Source organism: Myxine glutinosa, chromosome 11, assembly GCF_964187855.1.
Source record: "Myxine glutinosa chromosome 11, kmMyxGlut1.1, whole genome shotgun sequence".
In the NCBI taxonomy this organism is placed as follows: domain Eukaryota; kingdom Metazoa; phylum Chordata; class Myxini; order Myxiniformes; family Myxinidae; genus Myxine; species Myxine glutinosa.
In genome coordinates this window covers 22037394-22064103 of record NC_136271.1, presented here as the reverse complement: position 1 = coordinate 22064103, position 26710 = coordinate 22037394, and the positions used below count along the sequence as shown (strand labels likewise).

The window sequence follows — 26710 nt, the reverse complement described above, 5'->3', positions numbered from 1 at the left end:
GGTCCTAAAACTGGGTTACTCTCTATGTTGCCATCCCATTCATTCTCTGTATTCAACAGCATTTCCATATATCTTTTCCATCTTCCTTTAATTCCATCTGGGTCGACAACGATTTGTCCCACTTCATCCTTCAAGCAACTCACCCCCATCACGTCACACCTCTCTTTCGCTATGTGCTTTGCAATCCTGAATACTGCTTTCTGACCCTCTTCTGAATCCAAGCATTCTCCGAACATTTTCCTACATGCCTCCTGCGCCTTTGCTACCTCTTTCTTTGCAGCCTTCCTGGCTGCCTTATAACTTTCATGCTCTGCTGTTTCTGCTCCCGTACCCTTCGCCTTCTGCCACTCCTTGAACTTCTTCCTCTACTCGTCAATCCTCTTTCCAACTTCATCATCCCACCACCATGTTTCCGAGTGCCTCGGTGGTCCTTTTGTCCATCCACATACCTCACCAACGGCTCCCAACAGACTAGCTTTCATTGACATCCAACCACTTTCAAGCTCAACCACATCATCCTCTACCCTACTCAGCCTCTCTTTTAATGCCTCCCTTACTGTCACCTCTTTCAACCTCCACACCTTCATTCTTGGTTGGTACTTCACCCGCCGAGCTCTCCTCGCACCTTTCATTTTTATGTCGCAGACAACCAAGTGGTGCTGTGAAACAGCCTCCTCCCCCGGGATCACCTTTGTGTCCCGGAGGTGCCCCCTATCTCGCCTCCGCACCATCAGGTAGTCAACGGTTGTCGTCGACCCACCTGACGTGTATGTAAGAAGCTTATTAGCCTCTTTCTGGAACTGAGTATTACAAATCAACAAATCAGCTCCATCAGCAAACTCCAAAATCCTTTCACCTTCTCCATTTCTCACACCATATCCGTAACCCCCATTAACTCCCTCAAAACCATCCATACTCCTTCCCACATGTCCATTCAGGTCTCCTCCCACCACAACAACCTCTTCATCTTTCACGTTTTCCATCAGCTTCTCTATCGCACACCAGAACTTGTCCTTCTCTTCATTGCTTCGACCAACCTGCGGAGCATATCAACCTGCATGTAATAACCCTCTACTATTAACCTTACCCTGAGTGCGACAGTTTTAAAAACAATTAAGTATGTCCCCCTGCTACGTTGCATCCTGCCTAACGATTCACGCCCACAGAATAACCGAATTACGGAATGGTTTTCAAACTACACATATACGGTGGGGAGCATTATTTACAAAGCACTAATTTGTATTTACATGGCAAACCCAGGACCTGTCATTTTGGGAGACAAAAAGAATCCTGCGGGAGGGAGGAAAAGCATGCACTGCACTGCACCGATACACCACCCTCACATGCCCGGGGATGCAGAATTGATATTGCAATGCATCCCCGAGCATGCAAGCACCAAAAACACCAAAAAGCACCATCCAGTGCACAGTCATGCATTCCAATGTCAATAAAATGGTGTCCGACGCCTTCTCCGCTCTGCTGGGCCGATGGTCTTGATGTTGCTCTTTCTTGCTGTTCTTGCTTGCGGCCTATTTTATGGCTAATAAAACAAAAAGCACAAAACGTGTCCGTTTTTAAAAAAATTATGGCCAGCAGGGGCCAACTATGGTGGTCCACCTGCATGGCTTAGTGCCACCTCACCAAGGTCCGCAAGCGAAGACTTCTGGCCACAATGGCCAGTCCCAGCAGAGGGGTCATGCCACAAACGTGTGGTCCATATGTGTGGTGCTTGGCCGCAGAAACGTGCGGTCCATAAAGTGGTGCTTAGGCCGCAAGTCGTGCGGTCCATAAAGTGGTGCATCGGTCCAGGCAGCGGGAATGCGGGCACACAACTGCGACGCCTGCACACCTTTCCGTCAGTGCCCAAGACCACGGTCCATGGGTGGGGAGGAAGACAAAGCAGAGTTAGCGATGGGTAAGGGCGCGAGAGTACACATTAAAACAAGGCAATGCAGAGTGAGGTGCGCATGGGGAGCGAGCGGAGAAAGCCCGTCCCTATCGTACGTCACCCCCCCTGTCACCTACTCTACCCTTGCCCCTTACCCCGTATTTACAACATTTACAAATCCGTCTCTACGTCCTGTGTTCCCCATATCTCCTTATACCAAATTCGTCCCCAGTCCCTCTTAACCAAATTTGCCACCAACCAATTCATCATCAATCCCTCCTAAGGAGGGAGAGATGGAACACCAGCACAATGTCACCCCCACGTCATGATGCGTCTTACATCCCAAAACATTTGCACAAAAAGGACCATGGCATGGTGTGGAGCACTGTCATCACCTCAGGTCAGTGGATGTAGATGGTGCGAGGAGAATTCAATCCTAACTATCCTCCAAATGACTTTAACACTTTTACTCTACCCGGGGTCTTTCCCTGCCAAACCATTGGCCACTTTACTCTATGCGGTTCTAAAAACCAAACTCCCATTGACCAAACTGTGGTGCTCATCAATTTGGGGTCTCACTCCCCCGATTCAACTCCCTGTGCCTTTGCACAATTTCAGGACTGGGTCGTGTGGCGCTCCCAGCAGGTCCGCTCACCTGCACACCTCCGCCACTGCAGTTGCCTCCGAGCTTACCTGCTCCTTACCCTAACCTATCTACTTGGGGAAGGCCCGCTGGCGCTCTCCCCACTCGGTGCCCTCTCTGGCACTGGGCTACCCGGGTCCGTCCTCCAGATCCTCTGGCCCCACTGAACAACTCTACCGGCTCCCAGAGCCCACCTGCGGCCTCACCTGGCCGACATCCTCACAGTGGCAGAGTGCCCATTCAATTACACTTACTAACAGGCCACACGCCCAGCCATTTCCACTTCACTAATGCACCCATCCAAACACCATTCTACCACACGCACCACAGATGCCAATATCCAACCGCAATTTACCTATACCCTCTACCTACTCTTAAACTACCCTCCCCGGGTATTCGTGAAAGGGGTCCATCCTCCCCATCCACTCCTCCCGCACCAACCACTCCACTCCACATATTCCACACTACTCACTCCACATATTCCACACTACTCACTCCACACCATTCATTCCATTCTCCATATATTCCATATTTTCCATACCAGCTATTTCACACAACCATTCTCCACACACTTGTACTTCACTTACACGCCTGTGCTCACACACACCGGGTGGCTCTTGCACCCGTCTTCCCTCCAGGACCATTCATTCAATACGACGCACTCAACTCACACTTTTCACAATACGCTGCTCAATCACCTCCTTCACACACACTGCATCGTCTAAGCTGACTACCCCCCTTCTGAAACTCGCGCTTCCCAGTCGCCCCTTATACTACCGCGCTCCCTCGTCGTTATAATCCAACTAATCTGCTACGTCCCCTACTACAGGTACATGTCGCTACTTAACTCTACAGTTACCTATGGTCAGCTATTTCCCTATACAATTATCCAAACCCTCCCTGGCTTGGTTTGCACCGCCATAACCCCATAAACTATAGTTTGCACCGCCATAACCCCCCATCCGATCGCCTTGACCATCCATGGCACGACTCAATTTGGATTAAAAACAAACAAACAAAAAAACAACTCAATTGGGATGTTAAACAAAATTTCGGCCGCTCGTAATTTTGACCAAATTTTTCAAGGTGGATTGAAATTTGGTTCAGGTCCAATCCCACTCCTGACACCAATTGTTACGGATCTCAGAGACGGTATCTATGATACAAAGCTAGCCACCTTTGTCTGTCTGTGTTATATACACTCCTAAACTGCTGGACTGAATGAGTTGAAACTTGGCGAATGTACTCAGCGTGTATCTGGGAATGTTTCTCGTGTTTAAAAACATTTGTAGCACCATTTGTTTCAGCATTCTCTATGTAAATGTGTATTGTGTGGCGCCGTTCCTGCAGGGAGTGGGTATTACAAGTCATAACAAGAAAGAGCAATCGGAGATTGCAGACCCTCGCCAGGACATGTTTTAAGTGGTTTTAAAGGCTTTTTCGTTAAAATAAATCTGGTGGCCGAACCACGTGACCGATGTCATCATCTTTTTTTTTTTTCTCCACCAATTTATCTCGAGATGACACAAAAAATTTCATCTTGATCGGATGAAGTTTTGTAGTTTTCTAATTATGACGTCATAATGGAGGCACCTATGACATCATCATTAACATATGTTATTCCACATGGAGAGTTCTTTACAATGAGCCATGTCTCCATTTGCTTTTGGAGATATAGAGGTGCAAAGTTTTTTGGTTTTTCTCAGATGGCGGCCGAACTACGTGACCGATGACGTCATAATTATTTATTTTTTCTCCACTAATTTATCCCGTGAGTTGATGACGAGATGACGCTCAAAAAATTTCATCTTAATCGGATGAAGTTTTGTACTTGTCGAATTATGACGTGGAGGCACCTATGACATCATGATTACCATATGTTATTACCATATATTTCAGTCTCATTTTTTTCGATGCAGTTGCAGTTTTTCGGTTTTTCCAAGATGGCGCCCGTACTACGTGACCTATGACGTCATAATTATCATTAACAAGTACAAAAAGTTTTAATTAAAACAAAAGCCGCGTCGATGTTACACAATGCCTAGATGCAGCTGTGCCTATAACGTCGATGTTATAGGCACAGGACATTCCTATTGATTCGATTACTTGATGTTATTTTTGTGCAAAGTGAAAATATATCTCGGCAATTTCCCGTGTGTGGTGACGAATTTTTTATATATCTCGGCATTTTCCCGTCTGTTATTTCAGGCGGTGTATGACTGACCATGCCGCGATTTAAAAAATATATATCTCGGCAATTTCCCGTGTGTGGCGACACGTGAACGAAGCTATGCTCCTCTCTCCACATTATTGTGACGACGTATAAATTAAATATTTCATCGTGACGATTGTCATCAAATGGACGAATTTTTAATACATCTCGGCATTTTCCCGTCTGTTATTTCAGGCGGTGTATGACTGACCATGCCGCGATTAAAAAAAAAAAATCTCGGCAATTTCCCGTATGTGGCGACACGTGAACGAAGCTATGCTCCTCTCTCCACATTATTGTGACGACGTATAAATTAAATATTTCATCGTGACGATTGTCATCAAATGGACGAATTTTTAATATATCTCGGCATTTTCCCGTCTGTTATTTCGGGCGGTGTATGACTGACCATGCCGCGATAAAAAAAAAAAAAATCTCAATGGACTTGAAGTTACAGGCCTTTGAGAATTCATTTCGTTCTATAAAGGGCAACTTTCATCGGATTTTCTTCCCGTTTTTTTTCAACCGAGTCTAAAACTATGTTAGCGACTGTGAAAAATGAAATGATATATCGAATTTGATTTGAAATAAAACTGTGTGAGAGAGGAAGACACCACGGGCCTACAAAACAGGCCTCAAAGCTATGCGAGTTAATAAAATGGTGGATATTTGTTTATATGAAGCCTCTCCCAAAATGGGTGGAGCTATGGTTCCCAGAATGGGTGGAGCTTTGAGGTTTTGTCTTCTCTGCAAGAACAACAACAAGAAGAAGAAGAACAAGAAGAAGAAGAAGAACAACAACAACAACAGCAGAGGGCACTCTATGACCAGAGTCTGCGACGCGGCTAAAAATTCTACAGGATGAGGTGCACCTATGGTGAAAATTTCCTGTTAATCGGACCAACAGTTGCAGAGAAAACTAGAACAGCACTCAGTAGAGCGCATACCTCTGCCAGGCTGGACAGTTTATGCTTTGTATCCCACTGATCGGCCGGATCTGGATTCGGACATGAACCAAAACCTAATCGGCTTGTTCTTATCACCTAACCAACTTATCTACCAAGTTTAGTCATAACCCGTCCATAACTTTTTCAAATATAATGTTATTTATCGCTTTTCGCCCGATCTCCCAATGGTGAAGAATCACGTAAAAATTAAATAGGTCTCCTATCCGAATCCATATTCAGATCTTCACCAAAATCGAATCGATTCTTCCTTGTCAGACACCCAACCTGTCCAACAAGTTTGGTCCAAATCCGTCCACAACGTTTTGAGATATCCTGCTATATATCGTTTTTGGCCCTATCTCCCAATGGTGAAGAATCACTTTTAAAAAATTATACTAGCCGGATCCGAATCTTCAACAAAATCTAATAATTTCGTCCTTGTCACATACGCCAGCTCTCTGCCAAATTTTGTCCGAATCCATCCACAACTTTTTGAGATATTTTGTTGACAGACAGACAAACAAACAGACACACAAACAGATAGGGGTGAAAACATAACCTCCATTTACCTTTGGTGACAGAGGTAATCATATTTATTCTGTGCAGACAAATATACAGACTCAAATGCAATACGCTCTCCTCCGGCGAGGGTAACTAGAACAACGCTCAGTAGAGCGCATACATCCGCCAGGCTGAACAGTTTACGTTTTTTATACCAATCTGAATCCGGACCTGAACCAAAATCAAACCGGCTTGTTCTTGTCACCTTGCAAACTCATCCACCTAGTTTTGGCATAAGTCGTCCACAACGTTTTGAAATATCACGCGCTATATAAAAACCACCTTTAGAGGCCATTTTTCCCCGCAAGGCGGGGGTTGGCCTTTTTCGGGAACCGTGGTTGTTGTTGTTTTTCGGTCCCCTTTTTGAAGCAATGTTTTACGGCCGGATGCCCTTCCTGACGCCAACCCTTTTTGCCGCCTTTAATGACAAACAGGGAATTACCAGTGAACTGGTCCTCAAAACCATCCATCTATACTGCATCGTATTTGGCCCCATCTATCAATGGTGAAGCATCACTTTAAAATTCTCGGATCCGTATTCAGATCTTCACCACTGAACTTCATCGCCCACCCAACTTCATCACCCACCCAACTTCATCACCCACCCAACTTCATCACCCACCCAACTTCATCACCCACCCAACTTCTCCACCAAATTTCGTACGAATCAGTCCACAACTTTTTGAGATATCCTGTCTTTGACACCTCCGGTGGTAATAAAAGAACATATGTCGATTCTCTGCAAGAAAACGATAGTATATCTTATTAGCTTTGTATTTAAAACGACTGTCTGTCTCTGTAGTACTCATAAACCACTTGACAGAAAGTTGAAACTTGGTGGTTGTACTCGGGGTGTACAAGTGAATCTTTTTACCTCCTCCACCAAAGGTGGAAAGAGGTTATGTTTTTACCCCCTTGGCTGTGTCTGTCTGTCTGTGAACAGGATATCTCAAAACGTTGTCGATGGATTCGGACAAAACTTGGTGAACAGGTTGGGCGTGTGACGAGGACAAACCAATTTGATTCTGGTGAAGAGCCGGACACGAGAATTTTTAAATTTTTACAAGTGGTTCTTCACCATTGAGTTAGGGCCAAAACGATATATAGCATGATATCACAAAAAGTTATGCACCGATTCGGACGAAACCTGGTGGACAGGTTGGGTGTGTGACAAGGACGAATGGATAAAATGTTGGTTCAGGTCGGGATTTAGATCCAGCCTTTCAGGTGGATATACAACAACATAAACTGTTCAGCCTTGCGGAGGTATGCACTCTACCGAGTGCCGTTCTAGTTAAAAGTTGGGATGGTTATGATCAATTTATGTCAACATTAAAGTCAGTGAATTATCATACTTTACGATTTGTGAGATTCATCTGGTATTTTAACATTAATAATTCTTTGTATGAAAACCCTTTTTTTTTTTTTTTGTATACTGAATCGAGGCTCGTGAAAGAGCTAACATTTATTTCACAAACAAATCAACCAGACAAACAAGATATATAAAAAGAGGGAGCGGAAGACAAGATGGGGAGAGAAGGGGAAGCACACAACCACAACATTTGAGAGCAGGGAGATGTGTGGGAGGGAGAGGGCTTGGGGGGAGGAGGCGTGGGAAGGGGTGGGGGTGGGGGGTGTGAGAAGTATAAAACACAAGGACACCAAGGACTTCCAGGACAGAAGTTGGTATTTCAAAAAAGTGGATTTGGGGTGAAATTAGCGGGGGTAGAAAAGATCAAGGTTTTGGATGGGGGAAGATAAGAGATGGTGGTGAACAGCTGTTTTAAAGACCTGGAGGTTGGAGTGGGATTGAAGAGAGTGAGGGAGTTTGTTCCAGAGGCGGGAGAAAAGAGGAATGAAGGAGTGAAGGTGAGCAGAGAGTCTTGATTTTGGCAGTTTAACCATAAGAGGGTTGCAGGCAGATCTTGTGCGACCTGTAGGAATATTTGGGGGACAGAGCCCAGAGAGAGCTGGGGGGGCAAGGCCAGAGAGGAGTCGGTAGAAGACGGAAAGACCACCAACCTGCCTGCGGTGAGTGAGTGAAAGGCCCTTGGAGTTAGCTTCATCGTGGGAGATTCCAATGATTCTGAACGCTTTGGTTTCAACAGCGTGAAGACGAGCTGCGTGAAGATTTGCTTCAGACTCGGCTTTTAAAGCCCAACTTCGGTGCATTCAGCATCTAGGGTCCGAATGTTGTTGGCAGGAATTATCCTGTACATATTACGAACAGTTTCTCATTACATGAAAAACCAAAACCATGCGTCCAAAGAAACAAAATGTTAGCAGGAAAACAAGCAGTATGAAGTGAACACGTGACGTCAGAGCGGCGGAGAGTCAGAGCATCAGCAAAAGCATCGGCCGCATGCTGCTTGTTCTTCATAATCTGAACCCACACGAAGGCCTGTGCAATGGTACATGACGAATATTCAGGAAGGCACACAATATCCGACTACATGAGTGCAAAATCTCTTCTGGTGAATATGCAGGTAGCAGTGTTATCTTCCCCTGTATACCCCTTCAACCCTCTGACTGAGACTACCCACTTGAATGGTAGAGACGTTGGTTGCTTGTTTGGGTCACTTTAGCAATAACTATAAATAGGAGCCATGATTATACCTTTGAACATGTTGATGTTGGTTGTAGTTGGTGTGTGGTTTTTTCACGTGTTGGTGTGAGGCTTTACACCTTTTGTGTGGCGTGTGGTTTTTATGTGTTGATGTGTGCCTTTACATGTGTTGGTGTGTGGTTTGACGTGTTTGTGTGTGACTTTAGTGGTTGGTGTTTGTTGTGTGTTGGTTGTCGGTGGTGTGTGTTTTTATGTGTTGGTGTGTGGCTTTACACACAGGCACCTTTACGTTGCTGCTTCTAGGGTTGGGCACCTCCAAAACATTCACTTCGCCATCAAGCCAGTACAGGGAATGCCACCCAACACGACACGTAAGCTGCCATCATAGGTACAGTACAACAACAACAACAACAACATGCATTTTAAGGCCATTTTCCCTGCTAGAGCGGGGGTTAGCCTTGCGGTCCCCATGACAATCTTCTCCATGTTGCCCTATTTTCTGCATCTCCCCTTGTTAACCCCCTTGCCCGCATTTCTTCTTCCACTATCTTTGGCCAAGTCTTTCTCGGTCTTCTCCGTCCTCTACTTCCTTCTACATTCATTTCCATCACTCTTCTCAACCAGTCCAGTCACGCATCACTCTTCTCAACCAGGACAAACGCTTTGCTCATGCATCTTCTGTTACTAAAATAAAACAGCTTGTGTGTGTGTGTGTGTGTGTGTGTGTGTGTGTGTGTGTGTGTGTGTGTGTGTGTGTGCATTGTGTGCGTGCTTTGTGTGTGTGTGTGCGTGCGTGTTTGTTGTTGTATCACCCCGGACAGTTCTCTCGAACAAGCCCGCAGCACGGAGACAGCCGATCGATCTCCCAGGAGCGACACAGAGATCCCCCACATCCAGGACGGTGTACCCCCGCCATCACCTAGTCAGGGCCACAACAGAATTAGAGAGGAGGAGGAGAGAGAAGAGACACAGACAAGAGGGAATGGGCTGGTCCATGGAGACTGATCGGCACTGACCGTCACCGTGCTGCTCTGACTAATCTGGGCAGCAGGGAAGAACGGGGAAGATTTGGTCCCCGACTTGCGTTGGCGATTACAACCACCGTGAAGAGGCTTCCCCGAGAGTTGCAGTGTGTGCTGCGTTGTGTTGTGTTGAAACCTAAAATTGGTGAAATTGCAGTCTTGAGAATGAAGAAGGGCTTCTTTATTATCTTCTCCTTTTTGTTGATAATTTTGACCAGTCATTTTTAAGTGGTGAAGCCGCTTCAATATTTGGCTTTGTCTGTCCATCCGTCAAAAATGAAGATGAGCTTTTCTTACCCATCATGTTTAATTCTGAAGAGTTCCAAAGGGTAAATCTAGTGGGTTCTAAAGGGTAATTCTAAAGGGTTCTAAAGGGTAATTCTAAAGGGTTCTAAAGGGTAATTGTCCCCAGTCGCACCGCGGAGCGAAAGGGGGACTGGTTTTCCCCGCCGTCCGTGTGTCCATCCGTCCGTGCGTGCGTCCGTGCGTAAGCGAAGGACCGAATTCTTATTTGGTGTGTGGGTGCAACCCACGGCAAAATCCAAGATGGCCGCCGCCATGTATGTCTGACGCCATGTATGTCTGAACCTTGTGAGCGGAATATCTTGAAAAATAAGCGAAGTACCAACTTCTAATCTGGTGTGTGGGTGTATCTCGGCATAAGGAAGAACGCTATTGAAAATTGGGTCGCCACGTCAAAATCCAAGATGGCCGCCTTGCGTCTTCCACTTTGTCAACTCACATCACTTCACCGACGGGGGACCTAGGCGTAAGGCTTGTTCTAGAGGGTTCTAAATGGTCATTTTAATGGTAATTCTAAAGGGTAATTCTAATGCGTTCTAAAGGGTAATTCTAATGGGTTCTAGAGGGTTCTAAATGGTTATTTTAATGGTAATTCTAAAGGGTAGTTCTAATGCGTTCTAAAGGGTAATTCTAATGGGTTATAATGGGTTCTAAAGGGTAATTCTAAAGGGTGATTCTCGAGGGTAATTCTTGAAGGTTATAAAGGGTAGTTCTAAAGAGTTATAAAGGGTAATTATATTTTGTTCTAAAGGATAATTGTAAAGGGTAATTCTGGAGGGTTATAAATGGTAATTCACATGGGTTATAAATGGTAATTCACATGGGTTCTAAAGGGTAATTCTAATGGATTCCAGAGGGTTCTAAATGGTCATTTTAATGGTAATTCTAAAGGGTAATTCTCATGGGTTCTAAAGGGTAATTCTAATGGGTTCTAGAGGGTTCTAAATGGTTATTTTAATGGTAATTCTAAAGGGTAGTTATAATGCCTACCGTTCTAATGCGTTCTAAAGGGTAATTCTAATGGGTGATTCTAGAGGGTAATTCTTGAAGGTATGAAGGGTAGTTCTAAAGAGTTATAAAGGGTAATTACAATTTGTTCTAAAGGATAATTGTAAAGGTTGATTCTAGAGTGTTCTAAAGAGTTATAAAGGGTAATTATAATTTGTTTCTCTAGGATAATTATAAAGGGTAATTCTAATGGGTTTCGTTTGTTTCTCGGCTTTGCCTATTTCATATTAAATATGCCAAACTGAACCGCCTCCTTCGGACACGGGTGCGATTTTTATTTTATTTTATTTTTCACCTACTTTTATCATCATGACATGTCATGCTTGTCAGCATTGACAGCCTTCACTTAGGAAAATCAGGAAATGGTCTCCAACATATTCGAGGACATGCTGCTTCTGTTCATCAGGATATTCTGGTTCTGCTTCCACTTCCTCAATATCCCAAATGGATTTGTAAGAGTTTCATCATTTGCCAGTATAAAGGTAATAACCTTGTCATCAATGACCCTAAGATGGTGAACACGAGCTGTACTTCTGAAAACCGGAGCATCAAGGAATACCCATGCCAAGTTCATCGACTTGTTCCATTGATCTATTTGGGATGCTGCCATTTAAACTACATCAACATTTGACATCCTTTTAGTTGTTGTTAAAGGTTGCTGCATTGTTAATCAATCAATTTTAAATAGGCTTCCCATCATTGCAGTCGTTAAATCAATGGGAGACAGCATGGGGAATCTGTTCTATGGTTTAACACTCGCTCAACTGCTTGAAGCATCTGAGCAAAAGGCCACTTGTTCGGGCCATGCACTCAGCTAGTTGGGCCCTGCATGCTGAGCACGTGACATCATTATACCTCTTCAGCATTTTGAAAAAAATGTTTTATACATAATCGAAGCTCGTTGAAGAGCTAGGACACATGACAGATGAGGACACAACATAACAAAGGGACCAGCAGGAGACAAGATGGATATGTAAGCAAAATTCCGAGAGGGGTGGGGGTGGTTTAATGGGCATGGAAAAGATCATGACTTTGGATGGGGGTTGATTTTGAGATAATGGTGAATAGCTGTCTTGAAGACCCAGAGGAAAGAATTGGATGGAAGAGAGAGAAGGATATACAAAAACACCAAATTAAGAAGCATTTTGGGTAATATAATATTGTTGGTCAGCGTTGCCGTGTACTGACCGTGACTAGAACTACTTTTTAATGCACTGAATAGAACACGGTATGTCAGATTTTGTTTTTTTCCTGACTTTTCCATTGTGTGTGACATTACATCTAAGTATTTGCAAAAGTAAAATAAAAATAATCGTTGCAGTTGTGTTGTAATGCAATGAAAACTGTGTGGCACCTTAGCGAATGCATTCTAAGGAATCTTATTGATAATGAGTACAAGTGAAGTATACCTTTAATACATGTATGTCTCACCTGTATGTCCTACTTCATACCTTCATGACACAACATTTTATTTTTGTAATGATTTAACTTGTCCTTTTGTTGTTGTTGTTGCTGTAGTAATCCAGAATATGTCCACGTGCTTGTTCCTGGTGCGGGCCTTGGACGTTTGGCGTGGGAGCTGGCTAGTCTTGGCTATACCTGTCAGGGCAATGAATGGAGTCTTTACATGCTCTTTGTCTCCCACTATATCCTCAACAGGTGAGGGGAAAACTCACATACGGTTTCGTACCATTTACCATCTCTAGAATTATGTCCGCTGTGCCTTCTCTCACTCTTCTTGAATGTTTCTTTCCTTCTACAATCACTTCATATCACCCCAGACTAGACCGACTTCCTTGATGGGTTCTTCCAATTTGGCGTTTCTTTTATGCATTGCAGGTCTCCTGGTGTGGAACAGAAAACTCTATACCCCTGGGTATTACAGTTCAGCAATAACTGGCGTTCGGCTGATCAGATCCGCCCAGTTTTCTTACCGGATATAGATCCCAGCTGCCTTCCAGATGGCAGTAACTTTTCAATGACAGCTGGCGACTTCCTCGAAATCTATGCAGATGAAGAGGGTCAATTGGTTTCTTTCTCCTATTCATCTTCCTGTTTCCCTGCATCTCCCTTTTTGGTCTTTTTATATTTACCATCTTCCAAAACTTCCTTCTGCATTAAACATGTTTCTTACACCTCTTCCATCCCATCCCCTCGTACATCCCCCTCCCGCTTCCACCTTAACCTTCCGCCACTTATCTTCCTTCAATCAAAGTGTAACACAAATGTCCTTGCAACAATGCAATTGAGTAATATTTATTTGTAAGTTTTACTGGTACTAAATACTTGTAGTAACATGATGGGAGCCTGCAGTCTCTATGTAAATCTCGCAATCAGTGTGTTTCGCTCCTGAGACAAGCCTCAACATCAGGCTCACTTGAGGTCTGATCTTTCTCACCATTCTCCAAAACTTGGTGGCAGTTGGACAAGTCTATCGCTGGTACACACACCTCCTCTGTTCCTTCACTCTTGAAGGATTGAGTCACGATGGACACAAGTCATGTTAATGCTGAGTGCCTTTATTTATTTATTTATTGATTTTTACATTGATCTGAAGCTCAAAGTGGAGCTCAAACACAGATTAGTCTAAATTGGCGAAGGCACGTAGTGCTTGTTGGTACGAAAGTAGTTTTCTCATGGACATTTGGAATAAACCAAAACATTTTAAACAGTCAAACCATTAAATGCCACATGCAAATTATCGCATATTGTATCTGTTAGCGTAACAAAACTGAAAGTGGCAAGTAGTATGTTTTGGAAATTAACTTCATATCCAACACAAGCTCAGAAGTGTAAAATAATCTCATAACAATTAATAGCTACTACAGTCACGTGAAAAAGTAAGTACACCCCATGTAAAGTTTTGACTTTTTCAACATATTTCAACATACAGCTATTTGATCTTCATTTCAACAATATTGATAGATAAAGGTGATATCATATAACAAATATCATGAAACATTTACATTTTGTAGTCCATTGTATAATTTAAATAAACAAAAATGCAAATTTTGCATGTGGAAAAAGTAAGTACACCCTTGGCTCTAATAGGTGGTATTGCCCCCTTTGGCAGAAACAACCTCAAGTAGGCGTTTCTTATAACTGTCTACCAGTCTCTGACATCGACTGGGAGAAATTTTTGCCCACTACTCCATGCAGAATTCTTTCAGCGGTGCGATGTTTGAGGGGTTTCTTGCATGCACAGCTCCTTTCAAATCCCCCCACAACATCTCGATGGGATTTAGATTCGGGCTTTGACCTGGTCATTCCAGAACCCTCCATTTCTTTATTTTCAGCCATTCCTTGGTGGATTTACTGGTATGTTTAGGGTCATTGTCATGTTGCAAGGTCCACCTTCGGTTGAGCTTCAACTTTCCGACAGATGGCCTCACATTATCCTCAAGCACCCTCTGGTACAATGAAGAATTCATAGTGGATTCTATGATGGTGAGCTGCCCAGGCCCTGATGCAGCAAAGCTGCCCCAAACCATAATATTTCCACCACCATGCTTTACAGTTGGTATCAGGTTCTTGTGGTCAAATGCTGTCTTTGGTTTTTGCCAAACATGTCTTCTGGTACTGTGGCCAAATAGCTTTACCTTTGATTCATCTGTCCAGAGCACATTGTTCCAGAAGTGCTGGTCTTTGCCTAGGTGTTCATTGGCAAACTTTAGTCTTGCCCTGATGTTCTTTCTGGACAGCAAAGGTTTCCTCCTGGCACACCTCCCATGTAGATCAAATTTGTGCAGCCTCTTTCTAATGGTAGACTCGTGCACTTTGACATCAACAGTGGCAAGAGCTACCTGTGGGGTCCCGTGATGACATTCTGTGGGGTTCTTGGAGACTTCTTTCAGCATCTTGCGGCCTGCTCTCGGGCTGAACTTGCTGGGGCGGCCTGGCCTGAACAAGTTGGCAGTTGTTTGGAATCTTCTCCACTTGTAGATGATCTTCCGGACAGTCGAATGATTGATTTCAAATTGTTTGGAGATCTTTTCAAATCCCTTCCCAGACTCGTAGGCATCTATAACCTTCTTTCTGAAGGCCTCAGAGAGCTCTTTTGATCTAGGCATGGTGACGCCGCACACTTCAACAACAAAGAGCAAACCAAACTAAATGTCTGAGGTTTAAATAAGACAGGTTCCTCCAAGGTCCTCTCCAATGATGTTCTAATCATTTGCACCTGAACTGGTGCACCTGATTCTAATTTTAGGTATTTGAAGTAGTGATAAATGTAGGGGTGCACTTACTTTTTCCACATGCGAAATTTGCATTTATGTTTATTTAAATTATACAATGGACTACAAAATGTAAATGTTTCATGATATTTGTTATATTATATCACCTTTATCTGTCAATATTGTTGAAATTAAGATCAAATAGCTGTATGTTGAAATATGTTGAAAAAGTCAAAACTTTACATGGGGTGTACTTACTTTTTCACATGACTGTACGTCTCGTGGCTGATGTCTGAGCTATCCTCCGATAGCACTGTGTTCAAATCCAATGCAGTTCAAATCCAATGTGAGTGAGCCTGCTGTTGGCTTAGCGGTTCGGGTGCTGGCTTGGGATCTTAGGATCCTGGGTTTGAATCCCGGTCGATCGCTGAATTAACACCATGGGGGTTGATTCAGCCTGTCATCCTTCAGAGGTCCGCAAATTGAGTACCAGTTCATTGGTAATTCCCTGTGTGTCGCAAGAGGCGACTAACAGGGTTGGCGGCAGGAAGAGCATCCGGCCATAAAACATTGCTTCAAAAGGGGACCACGGTGCCCAAAAAAGGCCAACCCCTGCTCTGTGGGGAAAAATGGCCTCTGAAGGTGGTTCAAATCCAATGTGAGTGTAAAGATACATGTTTGTATGCAGCCTCCTCAGGTACTTGATATCTATGCGACATATGTACAAGCCACTCGATGAGCATTACATTTTGGAAAAGGATGATCAAATCAAGTGTTCCATAAAAGCTCCGTGCCACTGTGTGGTTGTGCAAGTGCTGGATTCTGCTTTGCTTTTTCAACTTTTTTTTGGGATAGGTGCCATTCCATCATGGTATGATGTTCTTATTCTCAGATGCATGGGACTGTGTTGCTACGTGCTTCTTCATCGACACGGCGCACAATATAATTGACTACATCGAAGCGATTTGGAAGATTCTAAAGCCCGGTGGAGTGTGGATAAACATGGGTAAGCAAAACTTTCAAGTCTCAAAAACTGTCTTGTATTCAAGCTGGTGCAATACCAGGGATTTGTTGCTGAACTGTCATAATTATATCCCATGGCGTTATTCTGTTACGCTATGTTATGAATTAGGGATAGAGGAATATCTAGATCCAGGTAGATCTGCATAGGTAGGTGTCTGGCTGTCGTGATAGGGAACCTCACCTGTAATAAGTTCTGTGTAGCCCGAATGTCGGATTAAGCTTGTATCGTTGTCCCTGTTACGAGGGGGCGGGGCATGCTAATTAGTACAGGGATTATGGGTAAAATTCCATTGTGTGTCATTCCCTCTGTGAGCATCCCAGTGTCCCTTATGGCGACGCACTCCCATAGACATTTAGATAGGCCCTTAGTGCACCACATTAATTTAATCCCCCTCCGCTACAAGATGATAAAACTGACCGGAAGAGCACCAGCAAGCGGCCGCGCAGTGTTACACCATGGCAGGCAGACATCGTACAGGCAGGCTGAGGTCACGCCCACCTTGCAAAGGATTGGTCGAGGGAGGGCGGTGACGTCAGAGGAGAAGGAGACCACGAACCGTGAGCTGACATTTTGAGCCTTCTGATGCTGGATCCATAGTGAGCGGTCGCATTTTGCCTCTGTCTGCATCGACGTCCCTCTCCTTCCTGTGTCGTTGTTGGATACTCTCTCTCGCTTGGCCCTCGCGTATTCCTCTGTCATCGACTCTCCCCGTTTCGTGTCGGACGTTGGCGAGCGACGGTGTGCGGGACGTGACCTGTGGTTGCGAACCGAGGAGAGACTGCTTGTGGGGTGTTTGTAAAACGGCAGAGCCCCAAGAACGAAGAGCCACGGTTTCCGTGCCGCGTTCGTGAGGAAGGGCACTGTTGGGGAGCGGGCTGCGCACTCGTTCGCCTCGCGCGGGAGGCCTTCATCGGGGCCGAGCGAGCAAGGGCGCGTCGCGGCCTGGTTCGCGCCAACGACCGAGCAGTTTGCGCCAACGACCGAGCAGTTTGCGCCAACCGGAGCTGTGTTTGGACGACGTGCTGAGACTGGACGATTCCTGACGCACAAATATAAGCCAACACAAACGCGCACACAATGGTTATTTTTGCTTAATTCATTCCCCTGTGCTGTTGATGGAAGTGAGGTGTGCGGGATCCCGATTTAGGAAGCATAGTTATTTCCCGGCGCGTCCATTGTTCTCGGGTTCCGCATAATAAATCATTTCTTTTTGTACATTGAATTCGGGTTTTCGTTCGCTTGATTTCATTTCCTACAGGATCGAGGGCTGCCGCCGGAGCCGTGAGGTAAGAGATCGCCGCTTCTTCCTCTTCCTTCTTCCTTCTTCCTCTTCCTCCCGTGCTGCCGAGTCAATTCCGTCATCTATCTATAATTCCAGTAATCTCTGTGTGTATGTATGTATGTATGTATGTATGTATGTATGTATGTATGTATGTCTGTGACCGCTGTTTCTCGACAACCACGGGTCCGATATACTTGAAACTTGCCAGGTATATTGCTGGGGACCCGAGGATGTGCCTTTTCAAGGTTTCATATTAATCGGACAAGTAGTTACCGAGCTATGTCCAAAAAACGATTCAACCAATCAGAGAGCAGCGAGCTATCACGTGTGCCGAACGTGGCGAACAGACTCTGCCTCGGACGGCACATTTGAGAGCGTATTCATTTATTTCACGTTGGCAAACTATGTTGCCGTTAAACTATGTTTTAAAACTAATTACGTGCACGCTATGGCGATTTCTTTACCAAACTCCGCAAGCCGTTCGCTTTGGACCAAACCATTTCATGTAAATAGAGGGGGGGGATTGTCACCGTACTCTCAAGCCGTTCGCTTTGGACCAAACTATTTCATGTAAATAGAGGGGGGGGATATAATTTTAGATATATATATAGTACGGGCATGCCCTAGTTGAATAAATGCCTCCAGTAAAGTTTGTTTGGCCATCCGCGATCCCACGGTATTAACCGAAGGCATTCGCGCGACAGCTATTATCTTTGCACGGTAAGGAACACCAAGTATGAAGTCTAACAACTCGGTTTCTTTCAATTAAAATTTCACTTATTAATGTCTAAATCGGGCGTATATTACCGAACCAATAACATAACGCCATGCAAAGGACACCGTAGGATCTTTAACGTCCACCTACTAATGCCAGGCTGATGGGATTCCCAGTATAACGTACATCTGAGTGACGGCACACATGATGAATCACCCTGCCTGTAAAACACTGGGATGACAGTTTGTAGGTAGTCAGCCGAGACAGCTTTGACACGAGTGTGCATACCACTAAGCCATCCTGTCAATCCCACGGCACATACTTGTGCAAATATTGCAGAAATTTTCACTTCCCCTTGCCATTTTTACGACGTAGCCAATAGGACAATGCAATGTTTGTTTGTCTGTCCGTTTGATGAATGTATGCATGTATGTATATCCCTCACAAACGTCCACCAATCAGAGTTGAGGATCTGGTCCCATGACAGTGGGACAGCGTTTAGTAACCATTACAGTTGCATATTTTACTAAAAGGAAATGTAATAACCTTCTGTGGAACGTTTTGGGGTCCCAGCGGATGTCATAAAGTAGGTAGGAAGTTTCAGAAATTCCTCAATGCAATTATGATTTTGAAATGCGATCGGAACTGGCCTTGCTCCCGAATCTGGAAGTGAACCGATGATGACAGTTCGCTGGTATGATAAGATCTCGATACAATCGTAATTCAACATTATATTTTGATATATTAATACTATAGTATTGTTACGGCCTGGGGTTCAGGTCTATTTTGAGGAGGTTAGCCTCCGTTCCCTCCCAAACTTACCGGACCTGAGGATGCCGCGCACAAATAACTTCGTACTTCGGCAGGTTGCGAACCAGCAACTACGAACCCCAATTGGTCTGTCGCGCGATAGCAGGGTCCAATCGTCTGACACCGCTTACCTGTACCACATGACGGTTCCAATCGGGGAATGTACCCTCCGGCGGTGTACCACTTTTGTTCCTGGATGGAAATTTAGATGGCCGAGCAACTGTTGGTACCCGCCGGGCTGATGCTAATTTTGTTACGGCCGATCGCTACTCTGGGTGCTAGCAATGGCGGACCAATGAAAGAAAGGACATTCATGGACAGCTGGAAAGGAAACGTTTAATGATTCGATTTATTTACAAATATGTACAGTGCAACTTATCGATAGGAAAGAAAAATGGACAAGAGGCAGAAACTTAGCTTAATCTATGCCTAATGACGATTACGTCAAATAAACACGACAAACAAGGGTGCCCATCACATCACACCTACTTGGGGGTGGTGGGGGAAGGGGAAAACGAACGTTGGAATCCTGTCAGCAAAATGGCTACGATGTTACCAGGACCTTGTGTCCACTCCAGCGACCTTGCCTTGTCACCAACGAGCACCATGCCAGAAAGATGGCCGCCCCCAGCACAAGCACGAAGAGGCAAAGGCGATCGCTAGCACAAACTTGAGCTGGCAAAGAGTGTCGGGAACTCGGCAAAGTGAGTGCGTTGGGAACCGTGCAGGGAAGAGCCAGTAACACGTGGAGAGTGAGCACATCGTGATCTCGTGCAGAGTAAGCAAGAGACACGAGAGTGAGCACATCATGATCTCATGCAGAGTAAGCAAGAGACACGTGGAGAGTGAGCACGTCATGATCTCGTGCAGAGTAAAAGTATGTCGTGGCCTTGTGCAGAATGAACCCGGCAGGCAGAGAGAGAGAATGGTACACGTGCTGAGGCCTGAGAGAGAGTGTCCAGCCAAGAGAGAGCAGGCACTTGCAGAGAGAGTGACGAACATGTGTAAAGTGAACAAAGTCCCAGGCCTCTCTAGCCAGCAGAGAGCATCATGCAGGCACATGCAGAGAGAACAAAGTCCAAGGCCTTTCTTTAAGGCCCCGCCTGAGGGTGTGGGCTGTTCAAGAGAGTTTTTCGGGCTCTCATTGGCTCCATCCTGCCCCACATGCTCCCTCGAAGGGACTTTTACCATGACGCTCTTTGGCGAAGGGACTTTTACTATGAGGCTTGGATGGTGTGCCTTTGAGCCTGTTTGCATTGCCTGGAAAATTATCCCCTTATGAATTGAGGGCCTCGCTTCCCATCTCCAACGCATGACATGCTAACCCATGTAAGGGGACGGGACTAAGATAATGTTCTGCTATGAAATAACTATTCTAAGGGACCTGTATGGTGGTTGCCATTCTTTCGTAGTGGTTTCCCAAAACCACAACAGTATTAATTTGTGATTGGAATGATGTATGATGCTGTTTGGAATGAAAATGTCAAGATATTGAATTGAAAGCAGAATGACCAAATGACTCTTGGTTTGAAATGAGGAATGGAAATGGTTTGAAAATGAAAATGAGGAAATGGTTTCCATCCGTGACATTCACAGATTCGCCATTTGCAGTTTCACCATTGACTGGATTTAGCAACATTAAGACTGGGTACGTTTTTTGTGCAATCCTTCACGAACCTGCTGTCAATGCCTGACGTTCGACTGAAGGTGGCACAGGAATGTGGAATTTATTGAAACAGACCAAAAGTCTAACAGCGGCGTAGCCGTTCTTGTAAAATATTATAAACCTCAAACACACATGATTAGCTTTTTAAACAGTCGCTAATGCTGCTTATAACATTAAACAAATAAATTTGGAGGAATTCCAACATCCATGAGGTAAGTTTTACTTACAGAACTGAGGGAAGATCTACTGTAATCTATATACCCCACAAGGGCTGGAGGTGTGCTCATTTACCAAGCAGCCAGCTAGCGCTTGCCAAGCCAGCCGTTTCTTAAGGGTTTTGAATGGAGTGCTTGCTCGAATGCTTAAACCACTTGGTGATCTCTCCACAAGAAACTTGGTAAATAAACACACACCCAATGTTCTTGAGACCCGACCATAGATCGACTGTAATCTATGTATCCCAAAGAGGAATGACCCTTTCTGCAGCTCCGGTAGTGAGCCTACTTGTAAATTAAAATGTTGGTCGGTGGAGTCAGCCGTCGTAATGACATCATAGACGTAATGACGTAACGGACACAAAACTGCCGCTTCTTTAATATGTAGAACAAGATATATTTTAACTTCCAGTATGTTTGCAGTCACTATGAAGGAATTTGTGTTTATGATTAGATTTACTATAATATTAACGTTATGTTTATCATTATTTCGAAAATAATATTACTATAAAAAAACCGACGTGAATTCCTTACTTCCTCGGTCATTAATATTAGTGATCATGAACCATACACCGCTTCAATCCATTAACTTTCCATTCACGATATTGGGATTAAAGTATTATGGTTATATTTACTGTATTATTATTATTACGAAAACGATACGACTGAAACGATACACTACTGTATTAAGAAACCTGGGCTTAATTTGTCTGGAGCGGTCCGAAGGTGAGTCATAACACCTAAGGCCTATATGTACGGTATTGTTGGAAGAGCTACATGCCGATGCTTTTGATATTTGATGATCATTTTAACAATCGGTTTGTTTGTGTTTCACACTGAATGAAAAACGTAAAGGCGATTATCATGCATGGCGATTGTGATATATGACAGGTTCGACAATATGTTCGGCATGAACAGCATATAAATCAAAATGGCGGAGTGTGGAGAGTCAGCTGCAGCACCACCGTCATGACATCAGACGTAATCACATCACCCTGTCATGTGACCAGATTATCAGCTCTGATTGGTGTACATTTGAGGGGACATACATACATACAGATGGACAAACACTGTTCTAGACGGCTCTGCCCGATGGGCTATGCCGAAAAATATTGATACTTGCATTATTTGCTAATGGTATCCCCACCCAGATCATACTCTTCAACTAAAGTATCAAACAAGCCTGGCTACGCCGTAAACTACAGACCTGAACCTCACGCACCTCATGTCCCTTTTTTCCTTCCCCCTCCCCCCCCCCCCCCCCCTTCCCATACGTACTTGTGTGCTTTGGCAGTGCGATTCAGCGAATACAATCTTTCCCAATCCTGCAACGTTGTCACATTTTAGCCATACATAAATAACTATGTGATGTGAGTGTAATAAATAAACCGGTGTATCTTGCTCTTCATAAACTTGCTTTGTATAGCTTGCTCTTTAAGTCTAATCATCTGAAAAGAGCAACCTTGAGGCAAGCCAATGTTGGAATAAGCAAATAAACGTGAATAATTGAATACCCCCATAATGCCATATACTGTGCACTGCCACAGTGTCGATTCTGCCAAAGCAGTTTTGAGGCAAGGAATGCACTGGGTGGTTTGCCATTGGAATGAACACACTCCGGAAAGGTGAACGCAACGAGGCCTTACCCACTCGTCCACCAAGTTGCTCGAAACTAAGGCTACTTATCTTGTTCACCTGCAGCAGTCGATTAACTTGCACAAGCCTTCTTCAGTTTGTAGCCCTATGTGTACACAACGCGCACTGGAGCTGAGTACTAAATGATTGAGTGATATTTAAACATTGCAGTGCTGCAAGGGTACCTGATGATCGAAGCAGCGCACCGAAGTGGCATCTTCTGCATTTTCATCCACCATCATTAAACTGTTTTCTCCACATCCAGTCCCAGGACAGTGCAGATATTTTGAGAAAACACTGGATTATCTTATAACCCCAAATAATTTATGTCTTTAGACATCTACGCCACTATGTTGGAAATTGTTTAACATTATGGAGTTCAATACTGGTCAAATCATGATTTCAAATTCAGTTTGAAAATAGGCCTTGAATTGGTGTGCCAAATGCTGTGAGGATGTAAGCATACAGAGGACGTTCTCTCAGTCGATTGCGAGCTCACCTCTTCAGTCGATCGGTCCTGGGTGTCATCCTTGTCAGAATTGGATCCCTGGATGGTGAAAAAACGATCTGGTGATGGTGCCAAGGAGTGCTGCAGCAAAAAGCACCTTGTTGAGCTTTTCCTTTTATTTCGGTAAATAAAGCAAGGCTCCCATAAGAATAATATTTTGTATGACTTGTGATTTTCTATGTGTGCGAAAGGCAAGATATTGATGTGATACGAGGCGATGCGATACCATTGTGGAGTTGTTTTTTTAAATTTTATGTGGAAGGCTCCAGTAACGGACTATATAGTCGTCATCTGGGCCAGGCCTTAAATAAAGAACTGCATTGATAGAAAAGTGAAGAAAGAGAGAATAGTCGAAGAGTTTTTGAGGAAGTAAAAAATCTGCTTTTTGAAAAGGGAAAGGTTGTAAGTGTTTGGAAATACATGGGAGGGTAAAGAGTTCCATAGTTTGGCAGTGGAGGGGAAGAAACAAACATCACAATGGCCCACCCTTGAGTTTGCCAATGGCCACACAATGGTCATGAGATGTAGTGGCTTGTCGAGTATTCCGTGGTCTCACGAATGGCGGAGGTACACAAGCAGCAAGCAAGTTCTTGGGAGCAGAAACCAAAGTAATATCGAGAAAGGAGAAAGAGAGCCAACTTTGTGGCATAATTTGAGTGGGTTGAGTTTTGAGGTCAGATTGGGAGAATTGATAAGTTGGATTACTGTGGATTCAATTCCGAGCAGTATGTGGAGCTAGAACCTCTCCAGATGTGAGAGCAGTACTCCATACAAGGACTAATAAATCCTTTATATAGTTGAAGCAACTGTTCAGAGGAGAAGAATCTTCAACATCTGAACAGGAATCCTAGTTTCTTTGAGGCAGACTTAGCTGTTTGTGTAATGTGTGGATTCCAGGAGAAATTTGATGTTAGGGTAAAACCTAGTAGGTTTATTGAACCCCTATGGTGTAATTGTGGAGCTTTCAAAGGAGATTGGAGAGTTGAGAGAGAGATGGGAGGAAATTGAGTTTTAGAAACATTAAACTTAACCTGGTTACATTTATCCCACTGGGAAATCTTGTCCAAATCTGAATTTAAAGAGGTGGCTGTGATCAAACGAGATGTACTGTAGATTGAGTGAGGGAAGATGGGGCAGATGGAAAAAACATGGAGGATGCAATGCTGAGTTATCAGCATACGAGTTTGTTTGAGCCAGTGTCATGCCCTCAAAAATACCTGACATGGATGAAAGTTCCTGATTTGGATAAATGCCAAATGCTGCACTACTTTACTTGGTGTGTTTGTACTTTTGTGTTTGTTACATCAACTGCTACTTTATTACTTGTGTTGTTCGGATGACAGTCACTTTGTCCATTATTTTGCCTTTTCATGTGTGCCAGGCCCTTTACTTTACCACTATGAAAACGCACCGAATGAAATGTCCGTGGAATTCAGTTTTGAAGACGTGAAAGAAATAATTTTGAAGCTTGGATTTCATATTGAGGTAATGTACAACAACAACAACAACAGGCATTTTAAGGCCATTTTCCCTGCAAGAACGGGGGTTAGCCTTGCGGTCCCCATGACAATGTTCTCCATTTTGCCCTATTTTCTGCATCTCCCCTTGTTAACCCCCTTGCCCGCATTTCTTCTTCCACCATCTTTAGCCAAGTCTTTCTCGGTCTTCCCCGTCCTCTACTTCATTCTACATTCATTTCCATCACTATTCTCAACCAGTCACTTTCATCCTTCCTCAACACATGACCAAACCATCTCAACCTGTTCCTCTTCACAGCATCAATCACAGGCTCTATTCCCATCATCTTTCGCAATTCATCATTTGTCTTCCTCTCTCTCAACGATACTCCGCACATCCATCGAACCATTCGCATTTCCACCCTTTCCAGCCTTCGTTGCTGCTCTACGTTCATTACCCATGTCTCACTTCCATAAATCATAACACTTCTCACACATGCAGCATACGCCTTTCCCTTCAGCTTCAACGACACTCCCCTCCTCATCAGCACGAAGAGGTAATGTACGATTTCAGCTATTTATTAATTTATTTGTCCCTCCTTTCTGAGGCATATCATATCTTGAATGGAGTTGATTATGTGATGCAGGAAGTTTAAGTGAACTCTCTCACCTTTATCGATTGCTATATTTTTTCACCATAAATGAGTAGAACAGTTTAAGTATGGAGTCTGTGTTTCTTTTAGGTTCAGAGGGATTGTGTGGAATCTCGGTACACGGGGAACGCACGCTCAATGATGAAATACGTCTACGACTGTGCGTACTTCGTCGCTGTAAAGCCCGGCCAACTGCTGACCAATGCAGACGGAACACCTTGAAATAATGAGCTGGCCATCCATCCAACTTCCTGCATTGTATATTGTTTACGGACTCGATTAGCCAAAGTATGCATGTGAAGTGGTCAGAACTTGAAGGCTTACATTCAGGCACAAACTGAAAGAGGTAAGAGAATCAGAATGATAGGATGATAGTGTTACACTACAGGAAACCTCTTTATGGTTCATCACAACTTGCCAATTTTAATGTCAAATGAAGTTTTGTTATTGGTAAAAATGAAAGAAGAGAGAGTATTTTTGTTGAACAGGTGGAGAATGTTGTTTGCCCCAATGGTAGTTACATTGGTGGCACAGCCATCCTGTCATCCATTGAGGGAGCATTGCAATTATGCTGGGGGTACAAAATGCTATCAATTTGCTGTGGAAATGATGATGGACTGGGAACGGTCACTTGATAACATTTGGTTATTCAAAAGAAAGTGCTCAAATTAAAGTTTTTACATCAAATCAATTGATCTAATTCGATGTCTTTTGAAGGTTTGAATGACGTCCCGTAATGTCAGCCCTGGTACAAGAGTAAAGATTTGCCAACCACAAGCTTCTGCTGCCCCGTGGAATCGCCGCATTAACCGTACCAGGTTTTGTGTCGGTTAAATCGAACCATTCCTGTTAAGGTGTGCCTTACCTGTTAATTACATTAAGATCATGGTGCGGCGTTTTATGGATTTTATACAGTATGTGATTAAAATACATATTGTGCTTATTTCCTTTTACAGTGCAGTTCACGTGAAACTCAGGATACGGGATCTCGCTGAAAAATGGTCTAATGCCATATTCGAGGTTTACCTTATTGGCCAAATTATTTTTTACATTTTCCCATTTCCCTTTGACCTCGTGATAATATGTTCGACTATTTTGGAAGTACGTAAATAAGGACGTTCTAGAAGAACATTTAAGAAAAGCATTTTGTGGTAGCGTAGATGAAATAGGAGATATAGATGGACTTGAATGGCCAACATCACCCAGGAGTGAGTTTGACGAGTGGAATTGAGGACTTTGTTGGTAAAGCAAAGGCAAAATCGGCACCAGGACCAACTGACATTCCAGATTTACTTTAGATGTGCCCCAGTATTGAGTCAACTCCACAAGTTATTTAAAACATCGTGGAAGAAGAATCACATGAGCAATCCGTGGAATAAAGCACAAGGAGTCTTCATAGCAAAGGGAAAAGACTCTAAAG

At 43.9% G+C, this 26710-nt stretch overlaps 1 protein-coding gene across 2 annotated transcripts in view; it reads left to right on the top strand.

Moving 5' to 3' along the window:
* The window catches only part of CARNMT1 (carnosine N-methyltransferase 1), a 39083-nt gene extending 12850 nt beyond the window's left edge, over positions 1-26233 (top strand). Inside the window, exons 4-8 of one of the 2 annotated variants that reach the window (XR_013624913.1) lie at positions 12669-12809; positions 12990-13590; positions 16218-16331; positions 24562-24665; positions 25381-26233. Coding sequence is in view for 1 of the 2 variants with exons in the window: in XM_068130301.2 (XP_067986402.1) it covers positions 12669-12809; positions 12990-13171; positions 16218-16331; positions 24562-24665; positions 25381-25512 (673 nt within the window). In the remaining variant the exon portion in view is untranslated. The remainder of the gene's footprint in view (positions 1-12668; positions 12810-12989; positions 13591-16217; positions 16332-24561; positions 24666-25380) is intronic. The other variant, XM_068130301.2, reaches the window with a different exon arrangement.
* The last annotated feature ends 477 nt before the right edge of the window (positions 26234-26710 follow it).